Here is a 24,878-nt window from a genome sequence, read left to right as displayed (position 1 = left end):
TCAGCGGATCCGCTTTAACTCTTTAAGTTTGTCGAACTGCTGGTAAAAACGTTTTCTTGCAAAGTAGTAAAGCTGCATTTCGTAGTCTAGTTTCTTCCGAATCAAATCCTTGGTGTGCTGGGATGGTTCCACGCGCTTCAGGGTCTTGGAGCCGCTTATTTCTGAACACATGCCGTAACTAAAAGTTAGTCCATATCAGTGCTTCCCCTAGGAAATTTCATGTTTTGCGAAATGTGTGCTTGTTTTATTGAGCATTAACGTTTAAAGCGGAATTAGTATAAAATAATGCTGAAAGAGTAGATAGCGCACATTTAATAAAAGTATAGCTCATTTTGTTTTTTGTTGTTTTTATTGCTTATACCAGGGTTTCTTAACCAGGGGTATACGTGTACCTTTTGGTGGTACGAAGCACCAAAGCAGGGTGTACGACATGCAGTGTGAAATTATGCGCTCTTTAGGCTTATTTGTGAATCTTTGAGCTTTATTTCTGAACACATGCCGTAACCATTAGTTAGTCCACATCAGTGTTTCCTCTAGGAAATGTTCATGTTCAGCGAAAAAAAAGTGTGTGCTTAGTGAGCAATAACGTTTTAAAGCGGATTTAGCAGTTTCCAAAACTACGGGAAGGAAAAATTAGTATAAAATAATGCTGGAAGACTACAAAGAACATATTTAATAAAAGTTTAGCTTATTTTTGTTTTTATCCTTTTTGTTGCTTATACCCGTTGTCCCGGTTTATTGCTTAATTTCTTCGAACTAGAAAAAAAAGTAACACCACACAAATAGCAAATTCCACAATAGAACTAAGACTCCAAACATACAACCTGGTGATTTTCCGTACACTTCTCTTATGCCTTTAAAGAACCTAAAGGCAAAATTAAATTAAAAGTTAAATTTGGTGAAACGCCTCTGCGTTCTTAACACGATTTTAGACAAAAATATTTAAAGTAAAGGTTTACTCACTTTGGTAAAACAGCCTCAAACACTTTAAGCGTGCTGTCCATATCCTCCAAAATACCGACGACTGTGAAATGCCTCACAAGGTTGATTTTCGCTTTTTCCAAAGCGTACTCGCTTAAATCCCTAGAAAGCATTGTGAAAAAGTTTTTGACCAATGGCAGGGATAGGTAGGACTGGCCGTTAGTTTTCACCAGGTGTTAGATACTTGTGTTTACTAAATGCAGGTGTAGCCCACTTATGTTTAATTGCGAACAACTGAAACATTTTTAAAGACTCTCGATCGACTGGTTCGGTAAAAAGTCACAATAAAAATGTATTTAACATTATGAGCGTTAATTACATTCCAAGTCAGAGATCGAGGTTAATATGTGACGGCAAACAAAGCTTTATTAGGCTTGTCCAAACAATTTGGTCATTTAAGACAAATTTGCGGAAAAGAACTTAAAGGTTAATAAAACGAAAGTAACAAGTTAAACTGGCAATAAGTGTCACAGATGTTGCGCGAAACTTTCCGGATTGTAAGGGGTTAGTGGTTGTAACTGCTTGGATGAGCTACATACTAATTAGTGTAGATCAATAAATAAACTCTGTTGAATGGCTTTTGGTAAACGCGATGTAAAAAGAGGGCACAGTTAAATGTAATTCTAGAATTTTTTTATTAAACTGTAGTAATCACCTTTTTTTCGTGGAATAAAACAACAAAACAAAATCTTAACGCGAATCAGCTATTATAGAGATAATTTATCCATTTTTGCATGCGGAATGGCGATTTTGGATTACGGTTTTGAGAACCACTTTCCAAGACCATTACTAACCTGCATTTAATCTCTTGACCGCAGAAGTAAGCGAGAATATTCCTATATCCTCTTAAGCATTTCTCACTGTCAAGCATACAGTCGTCCATCGTCTGTGTGCGATTGATCTGCCGTAAACAAATGCGACAGAACAATTTTAATTGGTAATATAGCTCAATGAATGAACTTTTTACGCCGTGGTAAAATTGCAACAAAGTAAATTTGCTATAGAGCGCGAATTTAGATGAACTTATCAATGTGACAACTATAGTAATAGTCGGGCAGGAGTTATACAACCAACATTTAGGAACACTTCACAAAATATAAAACTTAGCTCTTTCTTAAATTAAACGTTATAACCACTATAGATACCTAAATCTGGGCTAGGTGCCGCTGGTACCGTTGTGCAATACAAAAAAAAGAATTTTTAATATACAAATTTTCTGTTTTATTTAATTCCTTAAGAATGATTACGAAAAGTAATACCTGTTTTTGCATTGTCTGTCTTAATTTGACAAATAGAAAATCTGTTTAAATTTATATTTTGCTGGTGATCCAAAAAGTTTATTTAAAAGTGCATTAGGACATTTTTATTGTTTATAGTTGCAAAACTAGCAAAAAATATGTTGCACCTAAAAGCTTATTCAAATAAACTGTTTAAATAACTTATCCATTAAATTGTTTAAATAAAAGAGTAATGTGAATTTTTGACTGTCGTATTTTTCGCAGCACGGTTTTTTCTTTATTTTGAGTAAATAGAGAGAAGGCACTGATTGTAAGTATATGTTTTTAGCTCAATATGTTGAAATTGGAAACAGTTTTTCGTAACAGTCAAAATGATAGCTTCCTACTTCTGTATGGGCTTTGATATTCTTATTACGTCTACTACAACCTCCAACCATTATGGACTTTATTTGCCACTGTACCTCCTGGTTTTCAGCCTTCCTTAAAGAACTTCCCTGGGTTCCGTTGTGTTTGGCAAAACCGAATCTTCGAAAATAAAACTTGCTGATGAACCGCTCGACGGGATTTCGCAGGATGTTGACATACACAGGTTGCTTTAAACCAAAACTATAAAAAAACCTCCGATCAATTTGACGCAAACGCGAATTCATAAAGAAAAAAAAAACAAAAAAATGTACGAAGTACTGCCGCATAATAAAATTCCATGAGTTACAATCCAACTTTTAACGTTGATGTCAATATTTGTTATTACCTGTTCATAAAGTCATCGGAAACAAAGTGACTATATAAGGAATGTTTTGTCTAATCTAATTGTTGAATAAAACCATCACATTTTGTTGAATTATGTTTTGTTAAAAAACTTTGTTTGCGATATGTTTAGCATTTCTGACACAATATTGTCTGAAATAAAATCACCATGCATTAAGTGCAGATGTTTAAAATTTGTCATAATATAGTTGTAAGATTAAGGACTTAAATTGAGTCATGGCTTATTCAAGTGTTGTAATGACTTTTAAAAGACCGTTAATTTTTAAAGCTGATTATATGACTAACCTGTGAAAGTCGATGAAATGCAAATGACGAATGTAGATGGAAAAGCTTGACAAATTATTCATACGTTCTGCCATATCTTTCTGTTAACAATAGAACATTGGTAGCATTACAAGGATAATAAAACGTTGGCCTAATAAAAAAAAATTAAAGCGGTTAGAACAGACCTGGGGAAAATACGGCCCGCCAAGCAATTTAGTTTGGCCTGCGTTTTTTTTTTTTTTTGCTCAAAAAATATTTTTCAGGGTATTTTCTGCGCTAATTTGATAATAATGCATGCGCGCCCCTATCCTAGGGTGTTTTCGCAAAAAAATCTCTATGAAGACAAAAAGAGAAGCAATACAAGAAGTTTCAAAATCATCGTATTAAGCAGCTTGCCACCGCCTACAGATAAGGATGTCATACACGCATGAGTTGGGAATCACCATGGATCGGATAACCCACCAAATTAAATAGACGTTTGTGAGTTTGTGCACTTACCTGCTGGTCCTCAGGAAAGAACTTAATTTGTTCATCGTGAATTCCACTATTAATATTAAAGCCCTTGGCTTTGCTCTGCAATTTGATTGCCCACGACATGGTGGTGCTGCCTGTTTTTGTAATCCTGTTGTACAGGACAGGGGTGTTTTGCGGCGCTGTCACTAGCACAGGGTAAAGCAAGTCCAGTATTTCATTCAGCGTTTTGTTATTTCCGTCAGGCGTTCCCCGGCCAGGTTGCCGTGCAGTTTTGTATTTCCTTTCAATGGTGAAATCCGCTACATGATAAAAAACAATTTGGAAAAATTTTGGAAAGGCCAGAATTAGAAGACTTATAAAGTGTTAAAACATTCTCTAGATTTTTTATGTTTTTTATCTAATAACTTAGTAAAAACAGTAGTCCAATAGCTGTGGACCATTTGGTCAAAATATACATTTGCTTGCCAAATTCATCATGGACTTCAAATGCAATTTTTATTTTGCTCTTTTAAAAAAATAATTTTCAAGCAATATATTATTTTTTGTCTTTTAATTATTTAAAACGCCAAATTGTTTGAACCATTTTTTTGTGGGGTAGCGAAAGGAGTAATTGGTTCTAAGTCAGCCGACAGATAGCGCGCGTTTCGTAACGCACCACTCTTGTACTTGTCTTACATCTTGTGCATAACATCGTGTAGTTCCAATAAACGAACGCGGTGGTCAGCAAGGATACACACACCAGTCCACGCATACCGAAAACCATCAGGAGTTTCTGGCTTATTGAAACAAATTTCATGCCACCTGTCCAGCTCCCAGTATCCGTTGACGCCAGCATATTCTGCTAAAAACTTTAAACGGCTAATATAACTTATGGTAAGCTGCGACAAAGTGCTTTGTCTGCTGTCGAAGCGTTACAGCAACCTATCACGCCAGAGATTTTAGGGCTCTGTAAGCATCTATATAAAACCAATAGTTTTATGTGATACTGTCTCCTACATTTATTTAAAACACATGCATTTAGAGCAGTGGTTTTTCAACATGTGCTACACGAACCGCTGGTTCTTATGCGGATTTTAAATAAACTAACGAACTAACACAAGTGTTAATATTATGCGTCTGTAAAAGCTATATTTTTTAACTGTCAAACATCTAATCTAAAATGTGCGGCTAGCGCTGGAAGAAGTGTTTTCAACCTCGACGAAATTTGGCCGGAGTCGTATTCGCGACTCGAGGGTCGGACTTGGGTTTATTTTTTCGGCCGGAGTCGGACTCGGGTTATTTCCAACCGACTCGGCTGTCCTAACAGGGGTACGCAGCGACATCAAAAAGCCACTGCTATTGATTTATGTGATTGGGGGACAAATTGGTTTGTAGCCCAAGCTTTTTGTACATACCATCGATTCACCTTATATCTGCCAAAAAATGTTTTACATGCTGCAACACTTTGGGAAGTGAAATCGTCTATTTATAGACCACCATTTTGTAACCAACAGCATTTTTTATGTCGCATTTGTCATGTTTTTATTACTTGTGACGCGTTTTCACTGAGAAAACGTATTTATTGAATTTGCTTTGCGCAAATACTAGGGAAGGTAAGTAAATACTAAAATACGGAGATCATATGAATATATATATTTTTGTTATATTCGAAACACCACTGAGAGTTTCGTATAACGACGCATTTCATTTCATACTTTTTTTTGACAAATAGCTTAAAAAACATATTAGCCTGTCGACAGTCTAATCAAGCTTTTAAGTACTAATTTTTGACGTTTTTTTTTTGGTGACAAGAAAGAAATGTCATACTATCGATACTATTTATCTGAATATGTATGTACTCCAATGTCGAATTCGCTACCTTAATACTTTACAATAGTACTGCTCGTATTGGCCTTCTCTGTTAAATCTATGTTAGATCATTAGTCCTACACTTTAACCAAATTACTGGGCACTTTTGTAAAATTAAATCCTAGTTACTTTACCTACAAAAATCCCTATGCAGTCTTTATTAAAATACAACTCTTCCTATGTATCTATACAAATGCATATTAATCAACTTCCACAATTGTACTACTGCAAACAGTACACGTTTTAACCGTACGGTGCTTCCGATTGATTGTACCAAAGTCTGACGAAAAGCTGTGCTGTCAAACGCAAACACTATAGTAGCTGATGATACATATGCTAACGATAGAGGTCGGTTACTGTGCAAAGGTAATCTAAATTCGGCCACGAATAACGTTACAAAACCGGATCGTTTTATTTCTCAAGTAAATACAATCCACGATCGTAACACGTATTCGGTGCAACTTGGCCGTGAAACTGAAAATAAGGTTGATCCTTGTGACAGATCGAGAAAAAAAGTGAAAGAATAGCATAGGCGTAGGCACCCGAAAAAAGTTAAAACTTTTTCAAATAGCATAATTTTATAAATTCGTCGGAAATAGGCAAACTTTGATATACCCACGTAAAGATATTGTTCCAAAAGTAAGCTGGTGTCCATAACAATCATGCAAACGTTGATGTTAACATAACTCATGTTAAGGCTTTTCAAACCTGCATGTTAATTTTTGTAGTATGTTTTCTAACTTAACCCGTTGACAATGATCAGCGGGCGCCCCTCAGGTAACGTAATCCAACGACTGGCGGGGTATAAATACAAAAAAACGACTTCCCCACTTGGCAATTATCAACATCGAGGCACAGTATACAGTTGTAGAAAAAAGAAAGAAAAAGAAACGGCGAAAAAACGCAGCAAGGCTTTAAACATGCAAACAGCCACTTTCGGCGTCGGTGGTGGCTTTAAAAAAGTGTATTGCTTCGAAGAACGAACAAAACCGCACAAATACATTTAATGCTTATCTGGGTGACGGGTAAGCCTTTTTCTCTATTTTTTTCCTTTTGATAAAAGTATTGCAAAATAACAGGCCGAGAAGAATAGGCTATTGTAGAGCCACATGCAATAGTGAAGTAACTCATTCTAAAACTGCTGGTTACATCCCAGAAAACCCCATACCCCGACTGATTTCGGCTCATATTTGTGACGCCACATTTACTTTACAACCACTTCGACCGACGGTTCAAAAGTATTGCGAAAAACAAAAAAAAACGAGGAAGAAAATCGCCAAGCCTGCGATTCCGAGCGAAATCGTATCACAGACTACCGTATATTGCCCTCATTCCTCTGTACGGGCGAGTCCGTCGAAAAGCAGGTCCCGGTCCGGCGAGTTCACAGTCAGGTCAGTTGGGCAGCGGGTCGGTCATGCCTGGCGGGATCATGCCAGCCTTGGAGAGTTTACGCAGCTGCACGAGCGACATGCGCGCCTGTTGGCGAACGCGAGACTGCCGCGAGCTGTAACAAAACGTTCATAGGGCTTTAGGTTTGACGCAAAGGCGAGGGTTTAATATTTAGTCCGCCATCCTATTCAAGGTGATTTTAACCGTGAGTGTTTTTCATTCGCGTGACTTATTCACAGGATTTTAATAAAGAAGATCGCCTGTCTTATTAGTTATATAAATTGGACAAGCACATGTTTGCATTATTTTTACCAAAATCACGAAACCCAAATACTAAGCAACAGCAATTTTGGCAGCTTCAATTTCAGTATTGGAAACATCGACTGTTGTGATAAATCTAACGGCCTTTTTTGACCTTTCAGCGTAATTCCAGTAACACGATGTTGCCCTGTTGACAGCGGAAACGGGAGAGGCCATCGGGCGTGCGTGGCCGGGTCGGGCGATTTAAAAACATCACGACATGCTAGAACACATCTGGGCAAACTACGGACCTCGGGCAAAATGCGACCCGTGAAGCAATTTAATCCGATAAAAAAATTATAAAATAAATTAAAAGAAATATGCCTTGACGTTATTTGTCTCAAGTTTCGCGGACCCCCAATTTTTTTTTTGGATTCGCGTTGACCACGGTAGGCAAGAAAAATTTCAAAAAATGACGTAATAGTTTTTTTATAAATTGACGTCACAATACAAACTTCATAAATGCAGTTTTCGGTCCACAAAATGGAGTATAAATAAATTCAGTGCAAAAACGTTTATTTTTAATTAACCTTTAAAAATTTGATTACTTCTTAAATATACACTAATATTTCAATTAAATTGAACCCCCTAAGACTAGTTCACGGACCACCAAGGGGTCCATGGACACCAGTTCAAGAACCCCTGCTTTATGTCATGTGCATTTCAAATCCCCTATTTAATCCGGCCCGCCAAGGCATTTTCTGTCTCTCATGCGACCCATTGTCAAAAAAATATTTACCCACCCCTGTGCTGGAAACTAACCTGTAGAAAAGGCTTGGCTGGTTGGACGGCGGCTTAGCGTTAGCCTGCAGTGTTTGGTAGATTCCGTTGAAGTCAAACTTGTACGCGTAACGCTTGCCGTGTACTTTGGTCATTAGGCTCTTGTCGTAATAGTATCTGGAAGGAAACAAAGCTTTTTAAGAGACTTTAAGGCTCTAAAGTTTGATGTTCATTAAGTTTCTGTCTATTGATCACTGCGCCTTCGACGCTCGTAGTGTTTTTACTTTATAATTTGCAATAAAGATTCCAATGACTCCTACTTTGTCATAGAACATCCAAACAGACTGATTTTCGGTTTACTAGGTTCTGTATTAGTACAGAAGGTATCATTTTGTACGTTTCGAATAACTCTTTATTCAGTTTCAACATAGTGAGGGGCACTGATGTTGAAAATGAATAAAGAATTATTCGAAACGTACAAAATGATACCTACTTCTGTACGGATTTTGGTATTCTTATTAAGTCTTCCTACGACCAACCATTGTGCTCCAAAATCTTTAAATGCTTTATATTTTTTACCGTTACGAGTCGTTTACGTTGCAGTCTCCGGTGTCAACAAACACTGTGACGCAGAGCAAATTTAACAAAAAAATAATATTGTGTTTCAAAACAACACATTTTACTAAACGATTATAAATATCGCAGGCCAAAGCATACCGTCGTCTGAAAATACATCTGTATGGGTAAACTTTAACGCTATAGAAACTTAACAAAATGTTTTATTGTAGCAAGATGTGAAAACGAGTGAGAACCTATAATATACTGAAAAGACACCTTTTTTAGGATTGTTTAATGATAAACAGACTTAATTATTAGGCCAAAGTAATTTTTTTTTATGCAGCACGATGTAAAAACGGGTGGTAACATATGTTTCACCAATATTTCACACTAATTTATAAGGAGTTTATAGCCGATTAGTAAAACGTTTTTTCAAATATGTATAAAATATAGAGAAAGTTTTAAAAATGTATAAAAACTTTATTTTAATAAGATTAGAAATATATCCCTATTGAAAACGTATGTTTGGTTTGTTTGTGTCTAGTTGAAATATAAAACCAGCAGTTATGAGTTACCTTAGCGCCCGACTCAGTTTGTCGTAGTTCATGTTGGGCTTGCTCTTGCGCTCCCCCCAGCGGCGGGCCACCTCGTCGGGGTCGACCATCTTGAATTGGCCGGTGACTCCCTCCCAGGCGATACAGGGCGCGTTGGACGCGATGGTCAGCAGTTCCATCAGAAACTGCCACAGCTGGATTTGACTCGAACCTAAAACCACAAGTAATTTTATTAGAGATAGACCGATATATCGGTTTAGCGTTAATATCGGCCGATATTTGGCTTCTACCGATATATCGGTATCAGTAAATGTAAGCTGATACTTTGGCCGATATTTCAGTACGAAAATATGATAATTTTTCCTGTACAACGAACAATTTACCCATTTTAAAAAGGGTTTCAGCATCAAGCCAAGTTAATATGCAAAATAATAGTTTAATAATTAACAGAGGTATCTAAACTAAAACGTTATTTGGATTTTATTTTCAATTAATTCGAATTTGAACTTTTCTTAGGTAAATAAAAAAATCGGTTTCGGCCCAAAAAAGTGATATCGGTCGAAAAAAAAATTCTCTAAATTTCATTATTACTTTGCTGTGTACAACTTTACTAATAGGAACTGACGATGTCGGGACAGGCGAAGAGAATATTCCTTTAAAAAATGTCTGATCCTGGTTTTACTCGGGTTTTTAAACTTCGAGTTTGATTGTTTATAACCACAAGAGTACACGCGCAAATTAATTTAATTCAGTGTAATGGGAAATGAGTAAGCTGAGTCATCTAAAGTATCGATTTAACTCAGGGGTTTTCAATTTTTTTTACCGCGGACCCTTAAATTTTTTTGCTTCGTGTGGACCACAGTAGGCAAGAAATTGTCAAAAAATGACGTCATAAAGCGACGTCACAATCAAATGGACTTCATAAATATGCTGATAAATTTAGTAAAACGGAGTCTAAATATATATTCAGTGCTGAAACGTTTTATTTTTAATTAAACTCTTTTCTTTAAAAAATCGATTACTTTGTAGGTATACACTAATATTTCATTTTGTTCATGGAACCCCTAAAATTAGTTCACGGACCTCAAAAGGGGTATAAGAACCAATGATTTAAGGACAGGAAGTTGTTCAGAACCGAGAATGACATAGTAAACAATAGGTCGGTATGTTTTAGATTTATTTACGCTTTAGCAGTCTTGCATAATGTTTCATTAACACTCATTTTGAGTGTTGTTCGGTTACATATGGCTCTATCTTAAATGTTTTTCAATATATTTTCGCGGTGACTTAAATAATAAGCGTAACTATAACAGCGTAGATTGGGATTTCTCTTCGCAAAACTTAAGACATTAGCATAATTATATAAGTCAGTTCGAATGTTATTAGTTAATATAAGACATTCGTCGTATTGCTTTCTTACTTTTCTTAAATTTTTGTGAAAACTCACTCACAACCATCTCAATAAATATACCCACGTGAAGTACTGCAGTCTGTAATCCAACCAAATTAACGGCGACCAATTTTTGGTTCGCGACCATAGGTTGAGAAACACTACCTTAAAATTGCACTTCTGTAAATGACGTATTTTCGCCATAGAGGGTAAAATATAGGCAGTGCACTTATCATCACGATGTCGGACGGCATGTTTAAAATGAATTCCTAATTGTCATGAGACCATTTGTGATTTTTTTAAGAAATTCCTAAACCTTAAGGGACTTGAAGGGCAAGAGCTAAATTTCGAAATCCAAATCCCATTGGGATCATGGTGACATTTTAGTCGTTGCGAAATAATCTAAAAAAAAATTAAAAATATGTAAGGACCACTAAAACATTAGAGCTAAGGGAAACACAACGATATGGAGGCAATTTGGATGCGTTAAAAATATATTTACATTGTAATCTAATCAGGTGGCACTGTATAAAGACAAATTGTATTGAATTTCTCGAAGCCTTCGCACAACCGTGCTTTATCAGGTCAAAGTATTTACATGGTGTTATTGCTCAAGACGGCGAATAACTGAAACAGCTGTGGAACGCATTTGATTCTCTGCAACCATGACCGCTAAGGATTAAGGTACACGATAGTATAATCTGTGTAAAGGTAACAATAGTTTCCTTTATGAGGCCATTTTTCAAAAGAGACGGCGCCTGACCGGACTTCCGTATTATGTTGTCGATGGAAAGGTTTTAGGCCGCTAAAGTAGCAAATGACGGTATTAAAAAAGTGAGGTATTAATGCTTAATTAAAGAAAATGCAGCAGTATGGGTCTAAGGATGGAAAACTAAGGAGAACGTGGGTTAAATTACAAAAAATCCTCGGGTATTACATAACATTAGCGATAAGCTCTTAGAACAAAAGAAACAAAGCTTTACCGCAACATATTTATACGACTTAACTTCGAAATCAGGGGTTCCTAAACTGGGGTCGATGAACCCCTTGGGGATTCGTGGAATAGTTTTAGGGGGTCCATAAAAGCCTAATTTATAACTTGGTGTACAGTTGAAAAAGAGGAATAAAATTTTTAAAAGATAGAAGTTTAATAAAAAAATAATGCTTTGCCACTTTTTGCTTAAATATATTTAGACTTAATTTCAGTTTCAGATTTTTTCGCCTGAAAAGAGCAGGTTTCTTAAGTCTACATTTTTTATGACGTCAGCTCTAAAAACATCTCACGCGTTCCCTGGTTCACCCGTACCAAAAAAAATTTAGGGGGTCCGCGTAAAAAAGCAGGGTAAAAGCATAATTTTGCGTTGAGACGAAAGGTACCTGGATTGGACAACTCCATGCAGATCGGGCCGAAGAGCTTGTAAGGATCCTTGCAGTCCGGTTGGCGAGCTTGGGCGGCCTGAAACGGGTCTAGGACTCCGTTGCCGAACGGGCCGTTAGTGGGTGAAGTGGAGACTCCTTGATTTAGCAAAATCATAAATACGTTAATATGGTAAAATCAACTTGGGTTGATGATCGTGAATGTTGATTATTGAGGATAAGCTATCATATAGTAAAAGTTGTACTCTAGCTTATCGTCTGGATTTATATTTGAGAGGTGATACTTGCTACTTTTGTTACAGACACATAACCTAATTTTCCCTCGTTGTTGCTTTTCTATAATGTCTAGCTTGAAATTTGTACTTTTTGGACCACTGATTTTTCGATAAATGCCTGTCAATATTCTTTTAGCAATCTAATCGCTTCTAAAAGTTAAATGTGAAGCATAAATGCCAGTTCGCAAAAAATTATATAGCTACATTACAGAAAACCACTCACATGTTCGTAAAAAAAGTATGTAAAATAAAATAAAAACGCATTTAACGTTTGTTTTGCGAAACGTAAAGCAGCAAGACAAAAAACGACAACATCCAACCCACTTTGTTTGATGATCGAAAGCCGTTTAAGAAGGACTTCCGAGTTTTCCTTCGAGGTGACGCGGCACAGATCCCTCATGGTCATCTGGCACAGCTTGTAGCCGTCCGTGGAGGCGAACTTCTTCATTTCGAAGTCGGTCAGGCTGAACTCCTTGATCACCCCGGTCAGCCACTCCTTCACGTGACTTCGAGTCCACGTCGCTGGGTCTGCTGTGAAGCGTTAAAGCGTGTTGTTAGCAATATTTAAAAGGTGTGTGCTTCTCCATAGTTGGATGGGCTTACGTTTCAAAACAACAGGATATTTTTTAGATTCAATACTTAAATGAACGGTTTGTAAATAGTAGGTCGTATTACAAAAGTGTAACATCTCATGTTGCTGAGCTATTACAATTGTAAGCTTGTTTAAATTGTTTTTAATTAGGAGTTATAACTAAGGGCATTCATATACTAGAAAATGGGTAAAATCATAAACATACTTCAAATTGAACATGTCAGTTGCAGGCGCGGATCTAGGAACTTTGTTTGGGGGGGGTACATTGCAATTTGTTTCAGAGATGAAGTTACAAAGTTTCACCATCACTTAACGTCACAAAGTTACTTCATACCGTGACCTCATAAAGTTATGTCTAAACACGTCATAAAGACGTCATAAAAAGTTACCTTATAAACACCACACAGTTGTTTTTTTTCATAAAAGTTTTAAATTGGACACTCGGACAGGAATTACACTTAATGCAAGCGCTATAACGATGTTATAGATGCAAAGCGCAAATAAGCCTTTATATCGTTCAAGTTGCCCTTTTATTTTGGATATTCCGATAAGACGACGCGTTTGAGCTAAAACGATTTTATCAAAATGGACTGACATGCTAGAAACATAAAGAGATTCGTGCGGAGGGCGAAACATTTTGCGTTTATCTAATTAAAATAGAACAAAGATACAGTTTCATGGCCACATGTCCCCAATAAAGTGTGAAACTAAGCGAAAGCTTTAACCACAACAATAACTTGCACTCACCGGGTGGATACATGCTCCTTTTGTGCTTTTCAGGGTTAAGGGTCACATTTGGGGGCGGCGGGCTCCTCCTGACCACACCGTTGCCGCAGAAGGCCGGCGTCTTGGGCGCGGTTCCGGGCGACCCTTCCCCCCCAATCTCCATTGTGCCGCTCGTCTCCAGGCTCTCGATCTTGGGCAGCGACAAGAGTCCGATGACGTCACTGCTGGTGACGTCAGCCAGCAGCGGGTCGCCGAGGATCGAGGAGGCGGAGGAGGAAAGGGAAGAGGAAGACGAGGATGCGAGTGACGTGATGGGAGGGATCAGGTCGGAGAAGTCGTCGGTTTCGGAGAGTGCTCCCGGGAGTGAGATCTGGTCGGCTTTGAGCGACATTGAAACCGGCTCGTGGCGCATTGACGGCGTGGAAAGGCGGCGGGTGAAGGCGCGGTGCTTGCACGCGTCCAAGTCGTCCATGTCCTCGTGGAGGTACGACTGCTCGCTCTGCTGGTGCTGGAAGGGGTTGGGCGGTGAATGCTGCTGGTTACCGTCCGTCGACGATTGGCTGTGGAGATCAGATCCCAGCACGTCGTGGTGCGAGAGGTTCCTGATGAAAAGCTAGGTGTTAAAACGCTGGCATGATAGTTATGAAGCTATATTAATCTAATCGCTCCGTGGCCAATGGTATCTTACTTTTATTGGTGTGACATATAGCAAGTAAAAGAGAAATTAACCGCATTATAACAGTGTGATTCCAGCTGTTTCAATATGTGCCACTAGTCGTTTTTAGGCAAATCCATATAATTTAGCAAAGTGTTTTTTGCATTAATACAATGCCTAAAAAGCTTAAATTTTAAAGAGGCTGTACTCTCTCCGCATTGAAATGATTGCGGGTTCACTTTTCTAAGGAAATAATTTACTATATGGGACATTTTCTTTATTTGCATTGCAACCCGTGGCCCATTTTTACCTTTTTACGTAACCCGTGTCCTCTTTTTTACCTAATATTCACTTTTTTGAGCAAACTGTGGCTGGTTTTAAGCTTGTCGTGAATCCGATTCGTTTCTTAAGTTTATTCAGTAACGGGTGAGCGTTTTATAGGTTTAGGGGGGACCCGTGAGGGTAATTATAAACCTTTTAATATCATGTCATCCCCTTTTGCCCTTTTTAGCAAACAATCCTTGACACTATCGGCTAACTTTTTCCACTGTATTTAAATGCCCTTGTTTTGAATGCTCGTGGATAGGGGTGTCCGATACTTGGCATTTTATTCCGATACCGATATCCGATATTTTGTACTCAAAGTATCGCGTCCCGATCCAATACCAACTGACGTCATTAATATAATCAAGCACGAAACAGTAATTCAAATGAAAAGTGCAATGGTGATGATTTTTTGGTTTATTAGGTCGAGACTTTTCAGGAAACGAAAACTAGGAAACAAAATTATACTCGATTCAAGGTAACATTTTTTTCAGAATTTTACCTTTTAAGGTAGAAAAATCAAAAATTTGCTTCAGCGTTTAAGTTTAGTAACCTTTGTTTGTTAACCTACATTTTTTTAAGTAGAAATTACTGTGCAAATAATGACTGGAATACCTATATTAATTTTGTATCATATCGTCACCGATACCACCCTAGTATCGAAATTGTACCGATACTTCCACTTGGCATGGGGTATCGGCTCCGATCCGATATTATCGGACATCCCTACGAGTGGGGATCGTACTGTACCCAGTGACTCGACAAAACCCTAGAAATAATGACTCAAGGGTTTTTGTGAAATGTCTACATTAATTTGGTATAGGATACCACCCTAGTATCGGCCGAGAACCGATACTTCAGTCGGACATCCCTACTCCTGGGGCTTGTTCTGTACCCAGTGACGCGACAAACCCACCTGTGGACCCGGTTTCCGTGGTTGTGGTAGGGAAAGTTGCAGTAGCCCGGCGAAGTGCAGCAGAAGGGGCTTTTACAGGAGCCGGGCGATATGGAAACGTTCGGAGGATACTCGACGCCGGAGGAATCGCACATCACCGGTTCGTCGAGCGCTCGAGCGTCGCCCAGCGGCGAGGCGTTGGGCAGATTGTCAAACACTAGGTTGCTCGAGAGCATGTTGAGGTCAATGAACTGGCTGACGTCGACTGGACTCGACTGCGAGGCTAACGACGGCTTGATGTCCAGGGTGTCCATGCTTTGTGATGCGAATTGGTTGAGAGCTGGCTGGAAAGAGTCGGCGGATTGCTCGCGGTAGTTCTCGGACGAGTGGAGTCTGCGAGACAGAGCGAGGATTTAGTTTCGAGCGCTGCTTTTCAGTTGGGTTTTCAGTGTTGTAAACAAGTCACTTTGAAATGACTTAAGTCCCAGTCAAGTCTTTTTGAATAAATAACAAGTCAAGTCATAGCCATAAAAATTACCCGCTAAGCTTTTAAAATTGGCTAACCTTGTATGAGCAATACCTTAACAACAATATCTTAAAAACGCAATATACGGCAAGCAAAATGTTTTATGTGCAAAACTTTGGACAAATAGTCCAACTTTTCGAAAAAATTCTTAAAGAAAACATTTAATTTTAACCCAAGTCATTTGCCCAAAAGACTTAAGTCAAGTCAAGTCATTTGAGTCATTAACTTCATTACAAACGCTGGGGTTTTCTAATAGCGAACGGGTGCGGAAAACGGGTTGCTCGCACTTAAATAACAGCTGTATTGTCAGCTGTATTTTCACCTAAATTGTGGACGAAACAAGACAATATTCTTTTTACCAAAACCTGCCCTTTCCTCTTCATACCCCAAGGCCAAAGACTAATGTGGTAACGAAAAGGCTACGTTGTTATTGAACTTACATGCAATGCAGCTATGTGCCTTAATTTCGGTTACGTTTCGCTCGGTTATAAATATATTCGCAGCTTTATTCTTCAGTGTTTCCAACCCTAATAATAGTTTAAATTATATCTGAAATTGATATAAAGGCGTAAGGCCGAAACAAGGGCCATACAGGCCATACAGGCCAAACAGGCCAAACAGGCCAATTAAATACCAAACATAACTTAATATAGTTATAAGTTGTAGCGAAAGTTAGCACACCAATAAAAGCCAGGAAACAGAAGCCTGTTTAGTAGTTTATAAGCAAACCGCTTTGCTCTGGAATTCCTGCATTTTTGGGGGTCGTGCAACCGCAAACTCAGCGTCATATTTACCCTTGCTGCAAGGTCGACAGTGAACACAAAATTAACATAATTACGAATCTTCGCAGTGAACTGAAAACCGTCTAGGTCAGCAGTGGCTTCCAAACTATTTTATTCCCTGGCCCAATGATTTTTTACAAAACAGATGATGGCCCATTGGTTTTTTCACCTTTAGTTATGACTAGTGCATATTGATTAACAAAAGTTTTCCAATACTATAAACATTTTTGTATTCCTTGACACCATTTGTCTAACAACAACTGTAACTTTATTAAGTTTATGTTAAGTCTGCTGAAGTTAAACAACTCGTACATACAGATTATGCCAACAATCATTTTAGCAAAACAATAGAAGGGCGTATCTTTATTGTCGATCACTGTTCCGATGACGCGTATAATATCAATAAAACTCAAAGTTTAAAAACCAGAGTAAAATCAGAATGAAGATTTCATTCGAATTAGGAACTGACGGTGGCAGTATAGGCGAAATATATATTCCTTTAATGTCTGATTTTGATTTTACTCTGTTTTTTTAACCTTGAGTTTTATTGTTAGTAAAACAACCACTGGTCTTGGCAGTCTTGATCGCGCCCCAAGCACAGTCGCGCCAGTTCGGCAAATCGCTATAAGGCCGCTGTTTTTAGAAGCGCATGAAGTCAAGGCCGGGCGAGCAGCCAGCGACTCTGCTTTGAAGTCGCCAGGCCAACAGACAAGACGGCGACTGAAGCTCGTGCCCGAGGCTACGCGCTCCGCTCGGGTTAAGTGCGAAAAGGTCAAAGGCTAAGTCGGGAGCAAGGCCGGGAAACAATTGACAGGCGACCCACAGAGAGCGTACTATCAATAAATACAGCTCCCCGATGTGATGTTATTGCCCGACGGCGCGTGCGGTTGGGTTGTCCGACAAGGCGTGCTATTGTTGTTGTTGTTGTTGCTTTGGATGTTAACTAGCCTCCGTTTCTAAAAGCGTGTTGAGAAACACAGAAAGTGAGCGCGAGGACTCCCGGGGGGTTGTAAGAAGGGTAAGGTAAAGTAAGTACCCTAGGAATGATGCAAACAACTGTACATTGGTAATTGCCACGCGTTGGCCATTCTACAGAATACCCGACTTTGCAGGCTCGATTTAGTGTCATGTCTTGACATTTATTCTTTGACGCGGTTGTTCTTTGACATTTTGTGCTTTAATGAACAATTTCGTAGGGATACGGCATACGGCGGCGGTGTTATCTACTCGAGCATTAAACTTTTTAGGGCAAAATCCAAATGTCATCCCTACGTATATAAACTCTGTGGGACATAACCCCGAAATACCTGTGATCGTCATGCGGCATACAGATCGGTAAACATTGCTGTAAAGCCGTACTAAGCATTTAAAAGCCCATACAGAAGTAGGTAGCATTTTGTGAACGTTTCGATTAACTCTTTATTCATTTTCAACATTGCTGTAAAGCATGTTGATTAAATACAAAGCGCAGTGATCTGCGTAAAGCCAAAACAAAAGTCCGCAACCGACGTGTTTTATATGCATTTAAATAGTGTTGTAACGACTCAAGTTAATGACATAAATTAAAGTGCACTTAAGTCAATATTTTTAAATGACTTGACTTGACTTAAGTCGTTTTGGTAAAATAACTTGACTTTGGAGCATAATGGTTGGATGTTGTAGGAAGACGTAATAAGAATATCAAAGCTCATACAGAAGTAGGTATCATTTTGAACGTTTCGAATACCTCTTTATTCATTTTCAACATCATTTTCTGTTATTCGAAACGTTCAAAATGATACCTACTTCTGTATGAGCTTTGATATTCTTATTACGTCTAACTTGAGTCTTGAATTAGGTATTTTGTACAATTGGCTTGACTTAGACTTCCATCATTTGGGTCAAGTTACTATTAAATTAAGTGTTTTCCTTTTACATCTTATTATTGTTTAAAAAACTTGCCTTTGACATAATTTATTTCAAAATGACTTGTTTAGAACACTGCCTTTTAATCAGTAACAGCTTTAAACTGACAGTAGCACTTCTAGTCTAGTTCAAGTTTTAGGGATGTGAAATTGACACCTTCCAATTATGTTAACCACATCTGCCCGCCAAATACATATCTGGAGATACGACTAGCAACGTGTTATATATTAACTACTGAACCACTTTGAAAAGCGATTGAGAAATTTTTACCTAGTCACTTGACCCAGTAACAATTCAAGTTAAAGTTATGGCGAAGAACTCAATTTCTTGTTATGGCGTCACTTAATAATGTGTTTAGTTTGCCATTTTGTTCGTTGCTAACGGAATATTCGTTACACAACTTTGAGGACGGTTAACTAAAACTTTAAAGCAATTTTGCTTGTCGTGTTCTAACGGGTATTTCGGAATTTGAACATTATTTTATTTACATTTAATAAGGTAGGGAGAACTCGCACATTACTTATAAAAAATCCAGTGCTTATTCCAGTACGAGTACTTTTGGATTTGGAAACCTAGCTTCAAATATTAATTTGGTATATTGACGTTCGGCATTCCTTTCTATATTTTTTTCTAGCTAACAGTAAATACGACTGATTAATATATTTAAAGTTACATCTTATCAGTCTGTAAATCTAGATCACATGATTAAGTTTTCTTGAACTAAGCAAATTGTATATAGTTTACCAAACTTTGCACAACAAAAGTTAAAAAAAAAACTGGTTAAATGTTAAATGGTTGCAACCTAGCTATATTGTTTGTCGTTAAATACTGAAATACGGAAACCTTTGTATTTATTATTGCACGTCTGTATGTTGCTGCTACATATGAGCGAACGTGAAAACTATTTAAAAGAACACCCTTGACATAGCCAGCCATTCAATCGTCAAGGAGAAATGAAAACAAATGGAAAAGGTTTTTTCCAGTTACGTCAATGAGCCTTTAACAGGTTATTTATGCCGATAGAGTTCAAGACTTTATAGGAATGTACTAGCTGCTGTGGAGTGTATAGAACACACAAGTTGTGTCGTCGGTAAATAGTTAGAATCGGTTATCCTAAAAACATTTTGTTCTTAACCGAAACACGTTATGCGAACAGAAATTGTTGTGCACTTTTAACGCAATGCACTGTGCAGATTGAAATGAGCGTTTATTAATTACATGATTGATAACCCTTTTTTAGCTGTATAATGCTTTTTAATTAAGTCAATGAAACTTAATTATGAAATGAAATTAAAAATACAATTGTCATGTGTTTAAGAAAAGGCGCTTAGGACAATGCTCATGCAAACGTTTGGGAAACAAGGTTAGTTTGCGGTATTTAATCGCCAATACAAAACTAATTTTTCAAATGTAACTAAAAAAAGGAAACAAAATAATATACATTTCCACATTTAATTAAAAAATCATAAAATTGTCCTTTGCAAAGCGTACTCAGTTTGTTCAGATTCTTTAAAGTTTAAATCAATTCAGGAAGAAGGTTGGTTTTCAGTATTTAATCTAACATACAACTGTATTTTTTCATATAACATAAAAAAATGTAAAAAATTCATATACATTTCTACATTCACATAGAAAGAAACCTGAAAATGTCCTTTGCACCAAAGCAAAATAAGCCAGACAAAGTACCCCAAGTCGCGCTCGCACATCGATCTATCAAACCCATCATGGGACGTAAAGCGATGTCCTACATAAAAGTCGGCCAAAAAACTTTCCCCGCAACTCAGCAGTAAAACAGGCAGCAGCAGGCACCGAAAAAAGGGAGGGAGAGTGTAGAGGCCTGTTGAGTTCTTTCGGCTTATCTCAGCTAGTTATCGGAGCGCGATCGGGCGCTATAGCAGGGGTAAAAGAACTGCCAGACGTTTCACAACACGCCTGGGTTACGCCCGGCTGCACTTCGCGTCTGCTCGCGGCGGCCTCTTTTCATTGCGGCCGTCGTGACACACGAGAATCAACAACGGGGGCGTTATTTTCTCTGGCGCCGCGCCCCGTCGACAACGGACGGCGTTGGGTTACTTTTGCTAAAAAACCTAGAAGACCCATCGTCCCGCCCCCGTCGCACTTTGCGGTTTTGCCGCCAATCGCCCTGAGTCACACGACTGACGGCGCGAAAACATTAGTAAAGCTGGAAAAGGGTTTCGCGTGTAGGTGCAGCTGTTTTTGTTTTGGGGCAATAATTCCGCCAATGCTGTTGTTTTGCTTGCCGACTAAACCAGCGAAGCACGCTGAATCAACAAAGGGGTCAATCATGCAGCAGCAGTCGTCAAAACATAAGCTTTTAAATGCACAAACAGCTCTCTAAAGCTTTGAAATCAAGCTTGTTTTGGACTTTAGTTTATAAATTGGCAATGTCAATAATTCCGCCTAAGCTTGTTTTGCCTGTTGACGCATGCTCAATCAACAAACGGGTCAAGCATCCTGCAGCAGTCGTCAAAACATAAGCTTTTAAATGCACAAACAGCTCTAAAAACTTGTTTTGAACTTTTGTTTATAAGTTTGCACTGAAACGGTACTGTATTTCTTAAAGCTGTCAGTCGTCTATCACTGTACGGCACGCCATTAAACACTGTTGGTTGTCAAAGCGCGGTTGCTTTGTTAATGTATTCGTTTAACCGAGTGCAGGAAAGAATAAACCAATAATAAAATCCATTAAAGAAACAAGATTGTTTTCTAATCGTACGTCAAACTTCACAAACAATAGCAATCGCAAAGTTGAAGTTGACATTTGACAGGCCTTGACATGTTTCGCCTTTCGTTACACAGTGCTTAGCTATACTTAACGAGCTTTCGCACAGCTCAGGCAGGTTTGCTTAATACGCAAACTCACAGTAAGACCTGCAAAGCAACAATACCTAAAGCAAGAAAATCTATAATAACATAGTAATAAAACCAACGACCTAATAATGCTACATATGCAAATGTCAAAGACAGAAATAAGATCGTAATGTCAAAGACAGAATAAGATCTAAATGGTATAAATAAGGCATGAACCTGGAATAACGCCTAAATAGCTAAAATAACGCCTGAAACTGTATGGAGAGGGTATGGGACGATCGGGGGCCGTCGGTCTGGCATCGGCCGTTTTCGTGTCGACGTTTCGGCGCCCTAGCTTGCGCTATTTTTGTCACCAGATTGGGGGTAAGTAGTGGGTACTAGGAGGGATTAGAAAATGGATTAGGGTTCAAATTATCAGGGAGTTAGTGATGTACTTAGGGGTGAGTTTTGGGTTTAAAAAATGTCATTTAGGCCCCATTTTGGCCATTTATGCCTTGTTCTGACGGATATAGGACTTATTCCGATCTATACGTTATTACGACCATATAGTCCTATTGCGGTCCTTTTCTGAACTGTGTTTTAGTACGACTTTGATGTCGTTCTTATTTCGATCTCAGGGCCGGAGTCCTTTAATACACAAAGGCAAAAGAAGCCACAATACCTGCCGCGAGTATTAACCCTCACCGACCAATACTTAAAAAGTGACGCTCCCTTTTGCTTAGCCGTTTTATTTTGGCAGTTCATGGCTTGGAAAAGGCTAACGCCAACAAAAAACACGTCTGCAAACTCAAACCGCGGAATCGGCCAAAACAAAATAAATGACGGTTCATGAGTCAACGGAGGGCCAGACACATTTATTTGCCTACTTTTATGTAGGTTCCCATGCAGATAATTCTTTTGGGGGGAGTATCAACAAGTGTGTCATCGTTGTTCAAGTATGATCATTGATCAGCTAACGATGACGACACACATTGAAAAAATGATATCTCAGGGGTTATTGTAGAGAGCGAGCATCTGCTTTTGTTATAGTTAACGTGTTCGTTCTGCGTGTGTTCTTAAAAAGTCTGTTGAAAATCGTTATGGCTATTTTCTTTTTCTGTTTACATGCTGCCCAAGGTCGTTAACTGACCAGTTAATCCCTAACGCTTTCGCTTTTCCTGGATGTTAGTTGTTTCCATTTAATGCAAACCATCTACATTGAAATGCTTGCCTTACTGGCGAGACGCGTTTTACTGGGCTGTACGTTATTTTTTTGAAAGCGGAGCTATGTTGAATTTTTCGAGTGTTTAATAACGACCTGACAGAATGCACTTTGATATGCAACGATGGTTTCTTTGGTTTCGATTTATTGGAGTTAGATATCATGGTGGTCAATGTTCCCTGTCGAAATATACACTATCTTAATTTGTTTAAACTAATTATTAGGGGTGACTATGCCCAATATTTTAACAGGTTTGTTAAATCTTTATAGAACAATGGTTTAGGTTTTGAAATACCATTATCTTGTACACCGCGCACAAAGTGTAATTGGATATACGATATCCGTGTCATTAGGCTATTCTCTTTAACTCTACAATTTATATTAGCTATAGATAAAAAGGTCTGCAATGTTAACAGGTAGATGTGCTACAACAGAGGTTCTTAAACTTTTTTTTACCGCGGACCCCTAAAATTTTGGCCTCGCGTGGACCACAATAGGCAATTTTTTTTTAAATGACGTCATGAATTTACGTCACAATACAAATAGACTTCATAAGTCTGCTGATTTCGGTCCAAAAAAGTGAAATGGAGTCTAAATGCATTCAGTGCAATACCGTTTTATTTTAATTAAACTGTTGTGTTTGATAAATTGATTACTTCTTAAATATACACTAATATTTCAATTAGGTTTTCATGGACCCCCTAAGGCTAGGTGACGGACCCCTGAGGGGTCCATGGACCCCAGTTTAAGAACCCCTGTGCTACAAGGTCAATCCGAATAATTTTACTCCACATATGCTTATGCATTTCGGTTTCAAAATCTCAGTTTACGAGTGGTTCTTAACCTTTTTCCTTGATTAAAGCTACTCTTGCTTTTGCGTATAGACGCCACTTTTGGTTTGGTATAATGCCAACTGTGTAATGTCCTTTCCAGCTATGGTGACTACCTCGAGAAATAGTGGGCCAAGCAATACAATCCGGCCCGCGGCTTATTTTCAATAAAACGTTTACAGGCAAAAACAGATCTTAACATTTTTTTCCTTGATTTAACAATATTTTATTGGATACACAACTCTATTATGGCATCCTCATCTATTAGTATTTAAAGATTCGGTGTAAAAACACGTTGTATTAAATGTTTTCGAGATCCCTTATTTGACACGGACCGCCAAGACATTTTCTCTTTCCCATGCGGCCCCCTGTCCAAATTAACTGCCCCACCCTGACCTGGAGCCTCTTGTAAAATTTTATAGCGGTGGTTAACGATGGTGATCTTACCTCTTCGGTGCTTTTGGTTCACTTTGCTGCTCGTCTGCATTCCGTTTCATGCCGCAATGCCGAAATCCAGTGGAAAGTACGCTCAGTGAAGCATGGCGTGCTGCTGCTTGTAGCTGCTCGCTGTTGTGATGCACTGCCAGCAGCAAATCGTTTTATTTTAACTTTTTTCTATTCTTAACGGCGACTTTAATTCGTCTTTAAAATATACCATCCTTAAAAAAGTTGAAAACAATCGATGCTAAAATACATTATTATGCATTTAGTTTATATATGTCTTCTTTTAAGAGGATTTATCGTATTTTCTCAAGAAAACTGAATGGTATTTCAAAGACAATAAAAATGCTCAAATGTCCTCATTTTTGACTATTTCTCGTTTTCTCTCTCATATTTTTACATAAGTATTTTTTATGAGGCGTAAGTTAGGTTTAATGGATTTTTGACGACCGCATCAGGTCTAAATATTTTTCTTAATCATATTTTTTTTTAAAACTGGTTAAGGAAACCACCAAATGTTCATTATGAGACTCTGGAAATTATGTTTGGCTTGTTTTGTGTATTTTTTGCTGAACAAACATATAATTATCCGAAAAGCGGTGATGCATTTCTCAAACCTAAAGCTCCATTTGCATTGTTCTTTGTTCCTCGTTTGCGCGAAATTGTTCACTTTTGGGGTGATGAGAATATGGCAGGCCTGGTTTATAAAGATGTGCAATTCGCAACAAATTATACAAATAGGCTTGTGTGGTGTATAATTGTTCGTTCTCTGGTAAAAGTTTGTTGTTGTGTACTGAAAGAGGAATATGCTTCACCCTTTTAAAATATGTGTATTTTTGTCGTTAATCAAGTAATTCTTGTTTTTTTAATTTAGATGGGTAGCATAGGTAACAGGCCAGTAATTACATACTTTAGATTGTTTAGAAGCCTGCTAAGTAAGAAATGTTCACTTTCAAAATATTAAATTTGCAATGCAAAAAGGAAAATATCGCAATTGACAATTATAACACCAGAATGCTCTAGCAAAGCTAGC

At 38.2% G+C, this 24,878-nt stretch overlaps 2 protein-coding genes across 2 annotated transcripts; both read right to left on the bottom strand.

Annotated features, from left to right (window-relative positions):
* Positions 1 to 3,848, bottom strand: LOC146166696 (uronyl 2-sulfotransferase-like). The gene is made up of 7 exons (XM_083384559.1): positions 3,750 to 3,848; positions 3,273 to 3,352; positions 2,681 to 2,825; positions 1,776 to 1,882; positions 964 to 1,083; positions 825 to 865; positions 1 to 161 (listed from the first exon to the last, which is right to left on the bottom strand). Exons 1-7 carry the CDS (start codon positions 3,846 to 3,848, stop codon positions 1 to 3), a joined length of 753 nt encoding a protein of 250 aa, XP_083240685.1.
* Positions 3,849 to 5,979: 2,131 nt separating this feature from the next.
* Positions 5,980 to 24,153, bottom strand: LOC146166695 (uncharacterized). The gene is made up of 8 exons (XM_083388040.1): positions 23,852 to 24,153; positions 15,350 to 15,721; positions 13,476 to 14,056; positions 12,461 to 12,667; positions 11,862 to 11,999; positions 9,116 to 9,305; positions 8,025 to 8,159; positions 5,980 to 7,077 (listed from the first exon to the last, which is right to left on the bottom strand). The coding sequence occupies exons 1-8, from the start codon at positions 23,899 to 23,901 to the stop codon at positions 6,966 to 6,968; spliced, it is 1,785 nt and encodes a 594-aa protein (XP_083244166.1). The 5' UTR covers positions 23,902 to 24,153; the 3' UTR covers positions 5,980 to 6,965.
* Positions 24,154 to 24,878: the final 725 nt, after the last annotated feature.

This window comes from Ascidiella aspersa, chromosome 1 (assembly GCF_963924565.1).
Source record: "Ascidiella aspersa chromosome 1, kaAscAspe10.2, whole genome shotgun sequence".
NCBI lineage: Eukaryota > Metazoa > Chordata > Ascidiacea > Phlebobranchia > Ascidiidae > Ascidiella > Ascidiella aspersa.
The sequence above is the reverse complement of the archived record's forward strand: the minus strand, read 5'-3'. Positions and strand labels throughout refer to the sequence as shown.